The 13,618-nt window shown below is 43.2% G+C and overlaps 1 protein-coding gene across 1 annotated transcript; it reads right to left on the bottom strand.

Moving 5' to 3' along the window:
• Nucleotides 1-3,812: 3,812 nt before the first annotated feature.
• Nucleotides 3,813-13,258, bottom strand: LOC123158694 (uncharacterized). The gene is made up of 4 exons (XM_044576590.1): nt 13,010-13,258; nt 12,443-12,745; nt 12,185-12,260; nt 3,813-4,151 (listed from the first exon to the last, which is right to left on the bottom strand). The coding sequence occupies exons 1-4, from the start codon at nt 13,256-13,258 to the stop codon at nt 4,027-4,029; spliced, it is 753 nt and encodes a 250-aa protein (XP_044432525.1). The 3' UTR covers nt 3,813-4,026.
• Nucleotides 13,259-13,618: the final 360 nt, after the last annotated feature.

Below are 13,618 nucleotides of genomic sequence, written 5' to 3'. Positions count from 1 at the left end.
GGCACATCTTTACGGATGTGGGTTCTGACTCACGAAAGGAACTTAATTTCACAATGGCAATTATTTGGGTTTACACCATCAGAAGTCACGACATGGAGAACATTCAATTATGAAATACCGATGACTTAGGGCCTTTTCTGATCTCCTCTAGCTTCCCAAAACTTCAGAAATTCACCTTTTCAGAGTAGCTTCTCACTCCAAGCAGTGATGAAAAATCCGTTTGGCTCGGTTTGCAGCTTCTCGCGGCACTGCAACCTAGCTAGAAGGGTTGTGGCCTATTCGAGCTAGTTGGGCTGACTGGAGGCAACCCAAATCGGCCTTGTAGAGGAGCAGCGAGGGAGCACGAGTGAGGGAACGAGGAGCGATCAAACAGATCGAGCGTACCGGTTCGACTCGTATGACTTGGCTGTGGCAGTTTACTTGTAATATCGGCCAACTTCAGCTTTTCGGATTGGTGGAGCTGGGCCGAGTCTGCTTCATGATTTTGCGCTGCGGTCGATCCTAGCTTCCTGGAGTTAGCTTCTCGCTGCTATTTCGTTCGGCTCGTATCTGCTCCAGGAATTTGTGAAGCGTGGAGCACGACAAGATCAGAACACGCCCTTAGTGTTGTAAAACTACAATGGCACATATTCACTTTCTTGGGTTAGACTTTTGATGTAGGCTATAATTTTTCATTGAGAATTATTAGGCATTCCGTCTCCCCTAGACATAAAAGAGTAACTCAGTTCCTCCTCGCAAGCACATGCCATAATGTAATACTCATTGGGTTTAGAATAGGCAATACACCATATGTGACCACAGATGATGCACTAGAGAGTTCCAGCTTGGCCTCCTATTTGACAAATGTGAGTAATATTCAAGGTCAAGGATTACCTAACCACAAACTATATTAATATAAATACGGGAGGATATAAGTTAACTTTATAGTCTCTTGGCGAACAAGTGGACACAACAATAGTAGTTAACATAAGTAATGAACTCATGACCACTGATAGCTAGACCCAAATCGTGAGAAGAAGGTTACACATTAGAGCATAGAACCGATATCAAATACTAAATAATGAATTAAATGAACCATGTCGGGGAAAAATTTCTTGACAAATAACTTCAATGATCAATCATTGACAACTATTTTCTCCTTGTCGTCTGGCCTTTGTGACGTAGACCACATGGACCACACGGCTTGTCCATAAAGTGGTAGTCTAACTAAAGCCGAATGCCGATGTAGGATGAGGATTTGATTTACATGTAGAATAGTTGATGTATGTTGTATTTTCGATTCAAATCTCAACAAATTATCTTGTTATGTCTACTTTTTTATTCCTATCCGGAATGTGGCTATAATAGATAAGACACATCCATTATTTCCCCTTGAAGAAGTCTACTTAGATAATGATACAACTATTCCCAATCACAATTCTAACTCAGATGTGAAGCATATCAAATTAATAGTGCTGATCAGGGTACTATGGGGGTTGGTGAAGGAAAATACAACAAGAAAGGGAGGAGGTGGCATGTTATGCACACTCATACTTTGTTAGCATTTTCATACAAGATTCATTCTATTATCAACTAGTATGAGAGATCTTCTCCATGTGTTATGATTAACCATGCTCGAGCCTCAGTCCCTTGGTAACAATAGGAAGTAAGTAGAGCAACATATTGGGTGTTCTCATGTTGCCCTATAAGCCTCCTCCGTTTCAATATTATCTCACTATACAACTAGATGCAAGTAAAACACAATGTTGGTTGTTTCCATGTTCGCCTATTATCCTCTCCATTTAAACCTTGCCTCACTAGACCATTATAGATTCTATTGTGGTAAAATATTCCCATATGGTTATGACTACCCTTCCACTAGAATATGCACCGAAGAGAAGTGAATAGTGTTTTGTGGGGTGTTTTGTGTTTTGTGTTCTCAGTCACAACATGGGGAACATTCAATTGCAAAATACCGATGACTTTGTGCGGTAAAATTGCAATGGCGCCTATTCCCTGTCTTGGGTTAGACTTTTGATGTAGGCGGTTAATTTTTTATTGTCAATTATGAGGCATGGCATCACCCCTTGACACAAAAGAGTGACTCATTCCTCCTCGCAGGAACATGTCATTCTGCAATACTCATTGGGTTTAGAATAGACAATACACCATGTGACCATAGATGATGCGCCAGACAGATCCAGCTTGACCTCCTATTTGACAAATATGAGTAGTATTCAAGGTTTATTATTACCTCAATGCCAACTATATTAATATAAATACGAGAGTATCTTATTTAACTTTATAGTCTCTTGTCGAACAAGTGGGCACAACAATAATAGTTAACATGAGTAATGAACTCATGAACACCAAGAGCTAGACCCAAAATGTGAGAAGAATGTTACATACTAGAGCATTGAACCGATATCAAATACTAAATAATGAAATAAACAAACCATGTCAGGAAACAAATTTCTTGGCAAATAACTTCAATGTCCAGCCATCAAAAACTATTTGCTCCTTGTCCTCCCGCCTTTGCAACATAGACTACATGGAGCACATGGCTTGTCCATAAAGTGGTAGTCCAACTAAAGCCCAATGCCCATGTAGGATGTGGATTTGATTCACATGTGGGATAGTTGATGTATGTGGATCCTCAATTCAAATCTCAATAAATTATCAGGTTGTGTCTACTTTTTTTATTCTTCTCCGGAATGTGGCTATAATAGATAAGACACCTCCATTATTGGCCCTTGAACAAGTCTATCTAGACAATGATATAAATGTCTCTCAATAACTATTCTTTCTCAGATGAGAAGCATATCCAAATAATAGTGTTGATCAGGGTACTATGGGGTTGGTGAAGGAAACTCGAACAAGAAAGGGAGGGGATGGCATGCTATGCACACTCATACTTTGTTAGCATTTTCATACAAGACTCACTCCATTTTCATCTTGTATGAGATATCTTGTCCATGTGTTATGATTAACCTTTCACTACTCTCGGTCTCTTCGTACCAATAGGAAGTAAGTAGAGCAACATGTTGGGTGTTCTCGTGTTGCCCTATGAGCCTCCTCCATTTCCATATTGACTCACTAGACAACTTGATGCAACTATAACACAATGTTGGATGTTTTCATGTTCGACTATTGTCCTCTCCATTTACACCTTGCCTCACTAGACCATTATATATTCTATTATGGAAAAATATCCACATAAGGTTATGATTACCCTCCAACTAGAATATGCATCAAAGAGAAGTAAATAGTGTATTTTTTGGTGTTTTTTGTTTGGTAAGATGTCAAGATATAACATACATACATATACAATAATTTAGTCGAAATCCAGTTGGCATGTGAAGTCAACCTTGATATGTAAGGATGCGGGTCCTCTGACATCTTGTGTGGTTTCATAACCACAGTTAACATCCATGCAACAAGTAACTTCCATATTGTTCGTATTCCTATTAGCCATGTTTCTCTCCCTTTTTGGTCATGAGGTCATTTCAGACCCAAACATGCATGTTGACCTTCTCTCATACTACCCATGGTGTTAACACACATGATTAACAACTTAGAAAATATGTTATCTCATGATCCAACACACTTCTTGACCTACTATCATTTCACATGACGAGAGACCTAGCTCCACCGTTGATGTTTCACAAAGCTTTACCGAATGAATAAATGCTTGTTCAAACAATCTACATATCAAAACCATCATGGGAAATGAATAGAAAAGCCATTCCAGGTGACACGTTGATCATGAGGCAGTATACCAAGTCCTTCCCTCAAGTTTAGTAATAGCGTCAGTCAATCACCAAAAAATAGGAAGCAAGAAATTGAAAAGTTCCACATAAGCTTTACAATCGTCCTTGGGATAAGGATATTGTTTCGATAATTTCTAACAGGGCTATACTTTGGGCCAAGAGTTATTTTTGCTCACACAAGTGGGATTTGAGTAGCCTCCAACCATTGTGAATATTAAAGCTCATGTTGTGCCATAGGGGGCTACTCTTGCTCCACGGGTGACTACTCCTTCTTGAGCTACTCATGCTCAGTCGGCAGCTCATTCAGATCAAAATTGTGGTTATTGATCATGGAGACCTGAACCCCTCGAGGTGCCATTTCCCCTGCTTCCAAGCTCGCCAGTCCTTCACTCTCGACCCCACCTAAAGAGAACATGTTAGGGTTGAACGATATGTCTTTGTGCACATAAAAACACTAAAAATTCTCAACCAAACAAATGTGCACTACACTAGAGTTCTCGCCTAGTTATCGATCAAAAGTGGTGGTTCAAAAAACCGGTCAGCAATGCTACTTAACACTAATGGCCGGCGGGATTGTTGTGAATCTGACTATAACTAAAATTCTATTTTTGTTTGAAAAAGGTAGTAGTGACGGGCCCAATATGTGGTCCGTCAATGGCACGTTGTTACGAGTGACAGAGGACAATATTGAGGCTAAACATGCTACTTGTTAGTAATATACAACCCACCACTTACAAGCCGTAGTCACATCCTAACAGTTACTAAATCAATACCCTAAATCATCAATGGTACGTTGTTACGATCAATTGTTGTTATGATCAGTAGGTCGCAACTTAAAAAATAGTAGCCTCACCCAGTAAGCTCATTATTCCTTCCTGCTATCATTCATCCCTTATCTAGCTACTAGCACACTTGTCTTAATGCTTTGTCCTCCACAGTCATGCAAACTTCCCTTGTTAACTGCTCATCATGCCATATCGTCCCCCCACTTCCTCGAAACTAATTCCTATGAGGAAGAAACCTTGCGTTGTCCCTCCTCCTCCTCAATGTTGTTATCTCTATGGAATGTGGCATGGGTGCCAACTGCATGAAATCATTGAGTTTGTCCGAGAGAAGCAACACAGTGGTCCAACTTCCTTTGCAACCTAGATGATGACGGTGTTCAGTTCTGCCTTGGTCCTTGCACCATACAGGTCAGTATCGGCCAATGGTGCAGTATGGTGGAGGCCTTCTCCGTCCGGCTTCTTGGCTCCTATTCTTCAAGCCACTCCCCATTGTTGTTTTTTATATTCGGATCCCCAACTCTATGGATTCTCCAAACATCACATGATGTCACGCACTGAGGAAAAGTAGGTTCGAGTAGTGGAGACTACACATTGTTGGCAGGTGCTGGATTTGGACTGGCCATGGCCTGATTTTCTTTTCTGATTTATTCACCATTGGCGGGCTCGTGCCTGTAAGTGGCTTGTTTCTCCTCCACTAAGTATAGACTACTAATGGGAGTTGAACCCGTCACTGCTGGGTGTTTCTGGACCTTCACCAGTTAGGCTTTATATAGTAGTCTGGAATATAAAATAGAGAGAGAGAGTGAGAGAGCATGAGAATTGGGGCTATATGTAGGGAGAATAACCATTTAGTATGAACCAATTTTGAGGTGGAACAACACACCTTGACATGCCTTGAAGGCACATGAACTTCTTTTAATTTCTACATACCAAAAACTAATATGATTCCTTAAAACATACTGACCAAAATACATTCCATATCTATCAAGATTTACACATAATATATTAGTACAAAATATTTCTTGTTAATAATCAGAGAGCAAGGCAACATTTAAATATATGTGTTCCCCATAAAGAAGCTAATGTCTTGTCTCTCTCTTTGTGACTTTGTTTCTTTGGAAATGATCCATTTATGGTGGCTGATTCCTTTATGCGCTCGTTCCCCCAGGAGCTATTCATATTTACTGAAATTTGCATTATTCTTCAAGTTGGCACCTATATGTGTCACACTCTTAGCGTCGTCTTCACATGTGACAAGACTTCTTTCGATGTCGCTTGAACACTAGCAAGTGTATTTGCCTTGAAAAAAAAGAAGAGCTAATGTCCTCGCTTCCTATAGATAGAGGAGACTATATGATTTGGATAAGACATCCTTCGTAGAAAGGCAAATGTAGCAGAAAGGCTCCAGTGCAAAAAAAAGTACCAATGGAAGCGAACGTATAAATACCTTATGGCGGGCCCAACATGAAAAGAAATGCTAAGGGCGATTATAGGCGACCGACAAGTAGTGCTAGGGTTAGGTTTCTATTCATCTATGAGGTGATGACACTCTATACTCCTACATTGATTGGTCTTGGTGCTTCCACTCCTTTGCGCGACTATGGGAGAGAAGGCGTGGCGTAAATCGACAGCTCAAGTGAACAGGGCGACCAAGGATCATTAAGATGAGAACCTTCAAAGTCCCTGACAGATGGAAATGCTTCAGGGGAGGCAGCTAATCTCTCAACCAAATTAACAAGGAGCCCTGAAGTTAACAACAAAAGGAACTAATAGATCTCATGCTTGAGAATCAGGATTCCAGACCGACCGAGGCCTATCGGTGGTCAGTGGTTGGAAAGGCATGCTCACTCCAGCAAATCAACATCAACGTGTTTGCTAGGGCTACGCAACATACATGTGACACTATTAGGAAGTCCAAGTAAGTCACATTAGAAATAGTATCTTCTTCTTTAGATTCCATAACAAAGGAGTCTAGAAGCACGCTCTATATAATTGAATGTGGCAATTTGGTTTTAATGTGATAGTTTTGAAGGATTATGATGAAAAAACTAGGTCATCGAAGATAATGTTTTGTATGACGGAGCCATGGGTGATAATTACAGATCCTCCCCTATATAAATGATCATATACTTTTAGGAATGCTCTTGGGAATTGTCTTGGTGGCGTGGTAAAGAGTGATGTTAAGAACGATGGATTTATGGGGGAACCATCTCAGATTTAGAGATAGATTTCTTTCACTAGTCTAAGGCTTCTTTCTCCACTCTTCAGCAAAAGATGAGGGGACCTTGTTTGATTTTCAATTTGAGAAGATACCTCTCTTTTGGATTGACTACGACAGACTAGCACATGTTGACAGATGATTTGAACCACAAAATGATTCCTCACCCCAGTTGGGTGAATGGTTGAGGGCATCACTTGGACATGGCTCCTCATAGACAAAAACTAAGTAGAGGCCGGTGAAAGAAAGCAGGAACTTTAGTTTTGGGAGCACTAGGTCAAGCAAGGGCGTCTATGGGCGCAGGGGTCATGTAGCGTTGCATGCCCGTCCATTTACGTGCAGGTCATACACTGATTATACACCCTCTGTGGACTCTCTCTCTAGCGAGGATCCTCGAGATGGTCTTGTACAGGGTAACTGCCTAAGATGAAGTGTAGGGAGGACCAATTCAGGCAAGAAATGTGACATGATTGTGAACTAAGGGATGATTTAAATCTAAAAAGCAAGTGGGACCTGAGGAAGGAGCATGAAAGTAAGCAAGACATAAAAAAATCTATATGGGAAAGGGTGCAAGGCCATTGGGAAAGATGACCCATCTACCTCAGAGCAACGCAGACGAGGCACTTTTGTTCATAAGACAAGGCAACGTGATGGTGACCACCAAAGGCGTCACAATGATTATCACCTAAAGCTACTGGATAGGAAGAGAGATTGATGAAAATTTGTGTAGCTAAGGGAGGCTCCGAGAGATTGGATCCTAATAATACATTTATCTGTTACAATGATACCTCAACAAAGAATTCTTTTAATCACAACAACTAGGAGATTACTTGAGGAGTTTCACACAAATGGAGCGCATTAGGGAGAGTGTAGCCAATAATAGTGTTTCAAAACTTTGTTTTAGTAGCAACATGTACACTTGGGACAATAAGAGGGAGCGGGATGAGATCGTTTATGTACATGTGGACAGGGGTCCATGCAATGATGAATTCGTGCATTCATTGTAGGATACACCCATTGAACATGTTGTCATGGAGGACCATACCATGGTTTGCTCGTTAATAGATCGCTAGAAAACCTAGTCATTACCAAAAGTAAGAAGAGGGCATTAACGTTTGAGGAGAGGTGGATGCCCATGTAGACATGATAGTGTGCATGTGATAACAATTTCGGCCAGAGTGAGCTCTACAGGAAGCGTAACAATGTCACCAATGATATGAAACATTGAAGTGGCTCTATATTTTGTCTTGTATGTTGTCAGATTACTAGGCACAAGGTCCAGCTTCGATGGAAAGGGTAGCGCATTGGGATCCAGACATCCTTGCTGAAGACCAGCGAGATTGAAGCGTAGCTTCATGTGGTTCGTGCACAGGAACAAATAATGTGTATGCAATGTTCCCAACTGGAATTTCTCAAGGAAGACGATCAAAACATGAGGGCGGATGGCACGAGTTGTACTATTGACAATGAGATGGGGAAGATTTCGGCCGATTTCTATGCTTAGTTGTTTTCTTCAGAAGCCTCTGTTGATGCTGACAACATCTTAGCTCACATCCGACCCTGTGTGACTAGTGATATGGAGGAGAGGGTGAACACGGACGTGATGGATGAAGAAATTGAGAATGCACTATTCTAAATTTGACTGGCAAGAGCGCAGGGGCTAGACAACCTCTCACTTATGTTTACCAATTTCACTAGTTATTTCTAAAAAATGATGTACGCATAGTAATAGGTGATTCTTTTAATGGAGTTATTTGACCAAACTTTAGTGATATGGTTCTAGTCCTAATCCCCAAAATTACCTCAATGGAGATACTTCCTCAAATGGGATCAATCAACTTATTGAACACGCTCAGTCAGATTGCTTCAAAGGCCTAGCAAAGAGATTGAAGGTTGTCATATCCATAATGATCACGCAGGAGCAAAGTATGTTCGTTCAAGAAATAGAAAAATCCAATGTTCGCAATTAAACTATACATGATGAAGGCCTATAAGAGGGTGGTTTGGATTTTCCTCGATCTGATGATGAGGGCACTTGGTTTCTCAGATAGGTTGATCTTGATGATTATGATGTGTGGTACCCCGGCCAGGTTTTCTATCAAATTGAAAGGAGTGTGTTATGTATTTTTTATACTATGAAGAGGGCTCTGGCAAGGAGACCGATGGTCTCCCTATTTTCTTATTTCTATGTTGCGAGTTTTTTGGCCTTTCTCATGAGTGCTCAAAGATAAAGAGATCAATGGTATATCTTTTGGGAGCACTAACCCCCATGTAGCCCATCTTATTTCTGCAGATGATAGTATAGTATTTCTTCAACCGTCAAATGGCAACTTTGTAACCTTAAATATATCCTATTTGACTACGAGTGGGCCTCGGGACAAATGGGAAATTTTCTAAAAGCTTCAACATTCTTTGGGAAGTGAGGCAAATAGGAGGACTAAGTTGTTGTTAATATCTTTGCACAGATCCTAAGGCATTGAGCGAGCATTATTTGGGGTCCCAACCGTGGTGGGTAGGTCAAAGGAAGGAAATTTTAAACATATTAAAGAAAGCTCAAATGGCAAAGTGGTTGGATTGGAAGGACAAGGTATCTCAAAGGAGGGAAAGGAGGTGCTAGTAGAATCAGTGCTTCAAGCAACACCTACTTACACCATGAGTTGCTTCAACTCCCCAAAGAAAATGTTTTAGAACTTAACTATGTGATAGTATGGAAAACCGTGAGTACCCATAGTAGGGTGGTGAACTTGTGGGGATACACGACAAGGTAGTCCGCACAAAGGTTTTTACCTAGGTTCGGACCCTCGGTGAGAGGTAATGCCCAACATCCTGTATTTGATTTTTATTCATGGTGGAGCACCTTGTGCGAGGGGTTTAGAGTGGAGATGAAGTATAATGCTACAGAGAGTATAGTCTATGAGAGTATATGTGAATGACAACCCCGAGCCCCTCCTTATATAGGTGGCGCGGGCTAGGTTTACAAGGAATCCATCAGATCTCATACCACTGCCATCTTAGCTTGCCTGCCAAGATGCTCCCACAGTCCTTATCTAGGCTCCTGAGCTGCCCTACTGCACCGATCCTCCAGTTGGCCTCTTGGGCCCTAAGGCAAGCCTGCTACCGGGCTTCCCACCCAGAAGACATCCCTAGCGTATTGCACCTTTAGTAGCCCCCTAGCGTGTCTGGAGTTGGAGTTATGCTTAGCTTCAGGATGGAGAATCCAGGAGGCCTCCTTTTGTCTTTTTGGCTATTTAGACAAGGCACTTGTGACCTTGCGGCTAGTCCGATTCAACATAGGTAGTCCATCCTCCCCTCCATTTAATCTATTTTGATCATATACATTCTAAACCATCATCGTCAGCTCTTTTGCAACTATAAGCTGTTGTCACAGAGCTAAAAAATTATGGCTCATGTGGTGGATGTGCAGTTGCACGCTTATTCAGTAACGTCTATGCTTGGAGAAACAAATTTATTGTCTTCATGTTTGGTAATGTTGATACGTTACTGATGTTCCAATCTCACTCATGTGTATGTACATAAAAATGGAGACGAGGTGTGCAATGTTAACTAATATTGTTGAAAGGCCGACCATCGATCATCGCGGTGCTGCAAGCCCGTGTGTTCAGTGCTGGAAGCCAGTAACTTGGTGCAGCAATGCTATTGGTCAGTGAACTTTTCATTGCTACAAGGTGGTTGAAAATGGTGCACCAGTGCTACAAAGTTGGGGTTACCTCATGTTGCAATGTTCTGTTTAGTGTTGTAAGGTTGATCACCGGTGTGCTTTTGACTAGCCTATCATGGACACCATTGTCGCCTCCATGTTGGTCTATTGCTGAGAATCATGGGTGTATGTTGCGAAGGGTGGGTAGAGGAGACGAGAGGAACAACTAAGTTGGTGGTTGATTGGGTAGTGATGTGTGACCCAATTGAACGACTCACGGTTGGGCGTAACCTAGGAAGATCTGGTAGATGCATGCTGATGATCCATCGGTTCAGGCCTATATACATTGTGTTTTTTCACTTATTTGTTGAAGCTAATGAGTATGCGTTGTATATCTACAATTTTTTGTATAGACATGCTCGCATGTTGCGACGTTTTTACGAGGTCTCTGAAAAGAAAATTGAATTATATTCAACAGGCTGGTTTCAGGGGTAAATCAGTCAGATCGCTCTAGCGCCGGATGCCCCTGTTAGTCTTCCTCTCTCTTCACCATATCCATTCACTTTATTTCCACCACGTGCACACCCATCCTTTATGCCCCTTTCTCTATGACAATGAGTTGGGCTAGCACTGCCACTCAGTGATGTTGCGACTCTCCGACCATCAATGCTACAAGCCATCGCTATATGCTGAAAGAGGAGCACTATGCTACATCGGCCAAGGCATACGACATCTCAAGGTCATGAGTGTGTTTGTCGGTGCAGCACCCTGATAGCCGATGTTGCAAGGCAGTGCTTTCATATGGTGCAAAAAACACATAATGTGTTGTTAGGTGCGGCATCCGTCTTCTCATATGTGCTACAACTATGGCCGATGTTGCAGGGCGATGGTCGTATCATCGCTAGTTTTGCAGGGGCAGTCACAACAATTCCTAAGATGCACAGATCATAGTGGTGCAACCGCATATTCTCGCGGGGTGTGTTTTATCCCACGAACAGTGCCACATGCCACGGCCCATGTGTAAATGGGTGATGGTGGTGGTGGCATCAACTACATTGTCTGTAAGACAATGTTGCAAGGACGACGCCTCGTTGGCGCATTGTAATAATACTTGAAGGATATCCAAGCGATATCAGGGATCTCTAGGGTACCAAAGCCAGGTGTTGCAAGGGGCCGACGTAATTGTCTGTTGCGACGATGTGGGAGGGGTGGTGGATACACATGTATTGTGGAGGCTATGGAGGAACACGGTTTCCATTCTCTCTGCTGCCGTGTAGTGTGATCCAATGCTCCATATGTCAATTCGATGGCTGGCGATCCGACTAAATTCGTTGACACCTAAAACGTGCTGAAAAAATATGTGGAGATATTTCTAGCCATTGCATGTTTCTTATTACAGTTCATATGTTTTCCACGCTGCAACATAGTGCTGGAGCTCGCCTATGTATACACAGCTAGTGACAAAACAAACTACACCTAGGTGGGACTTGATTAAAATCAGGTGAGTAAGGCGTCCATCCCTCGGCCGACTGACGCGTAGCACCGCCCGCACCAACGTCAATGGAAAGAAAACATGTGCAGCTTCAGCTAATATATAACAATACTAATAATGAAAAAAAAGACCCAGCATGGACAGAGCTAACAAGCTTCAGTCCAATACCAGTATACTAGTGATGACGAAAAACCAGCATGCACAAGAGTTAAGCAGCTTGTTTGCCAGTGTAGCCTGCACGGAGACGATGTTGACAAAAAAAGCAGCATAAAGTATACTTACCAACCGCACTTGACGACGCGATGCTCCCTCGCATGCGCGGCACCCCCTGGACCGGCGCCATCTCGTTCTTGTCCATCTGCCAGACGAGACCGCAGCGATTAGAAAATCCAAGGACATATACACACCACGTAGTTCATGCACATACACATCAGGTAATTCAGTAAGCTACAGTACAATTCACATGCAGTAACTTCAAATCATTAGGCACCGGTTAACTTCAAATCACTAGTAGGAGAGGGGGAAGCGAGTGCGGCTCACCATCTTGTCATCGGAGACATGGTTTGCATGCAGGGTGGGGGCGCGAGCGCGGCTCACCATCTTGTCGTCGGAGACAGTGTTTGCATGCCGGGTGGGGGCGCGAGCGCGTCTCATCATCTTGTCGCCGGAGACAGCGTGAGTACGCGGGGCCCCTGGCGCCGGGAGTGCAAGCACCTTCAAGGGGCCTTCCCGGGACTCCCGGGATTCCAGCTCCTCTCTGGTGGCCGCTGGGGGCGGGCTTTTCTCCTGGGGTCTCCCGGGCTTGCGCCTGCGAACCACCGGCGTTATCTCGTTCCTGTCCATCTGCCAGATGAGATCGCAGCGATTAGAAAGTCCAAGGACATATGCCCAGCACGTAATTCTTGCACATACACATCAGGTAGTTCATTAAGCACTAGCACTAATTCACATGACTAGATTAAAGATTGTCAATAACTCCAGCTCATTAGGCACCGGTTAACTTCAAATCACTAGTAGCAGAGGGGGGGGGGGGGGGCGAGCGCGGCTCACCATCTTGTCGTCGGATACCGCGCTTACACGCCGTGTGGGGGCGCGAGCGCGGCTCACCATCTTGTCATCCGAGACAACATAAGCACGCCGGGCCCCTGGCGCCGGGAGCGCAAGCACCTTCAAGGGTCCTTCCCGGGACTCCCTGGATTCCAGCTCCTCTCTGGTGGCCGCTGGGGGCGGGCTTTTCTCCTGGGGTCTCCCGGGCTTGCGCTTGTGAACCACCGGCGCAGGGGGCGGGGCGGGGCCCGCTAGGCTGTGCCCCTCGTGGTTGGCTGCGGGCATGGCACTGACGTCGGAGCTAGACATCGCGGTGGATCGGTCGAGCAGACGCGCGGAGTTGGTTGAGGAGAGCGGGATGAGAAGAATGTGAGCGAGGAGGAGAAGCATGTGTTGCCTTTTATGAACTGAAACGGAAGGCACAGGCCAAGGTGGGGATCGCGTGTTAATCTACAGATTTATTTATTTAATACCAGCAATTAATAGTAGCATATCTTTGGTATATTTCTATTAAATATTCTTATATTTTGGTATACTATTAAATATATATTTGTATACTAGTATTTAATAGTAATATTCTTATACTCCCACCATCCCAAAATTTTTGTCTTTGATTTGTCTAAATACGGATGTATCTAGTTACATTTTAGTGTCAGATACATCCGTATC

This window comes from Triticum aestivum, chromosome 7B, assembly GCF_018294505.1.
Source record: "Triticum aestivum cultivar Chinese Spring chromosome 7B, IWGSC CS RefSeq v2.1, whole genome shotgun sequence".
NCBI classification, from domain to species: domain Eukaryota; kingdom Viridiplantae; phylum Streptophyta; class Magnoliopsida; order Poales; family Poaceae; genus Triticum; species Triticum aestivum.
The sequence above is the reverse complement of the archived record's forward strand: the minus strand, read 5'-3'. Positions and strand labels throughout refer to the sequence as shown.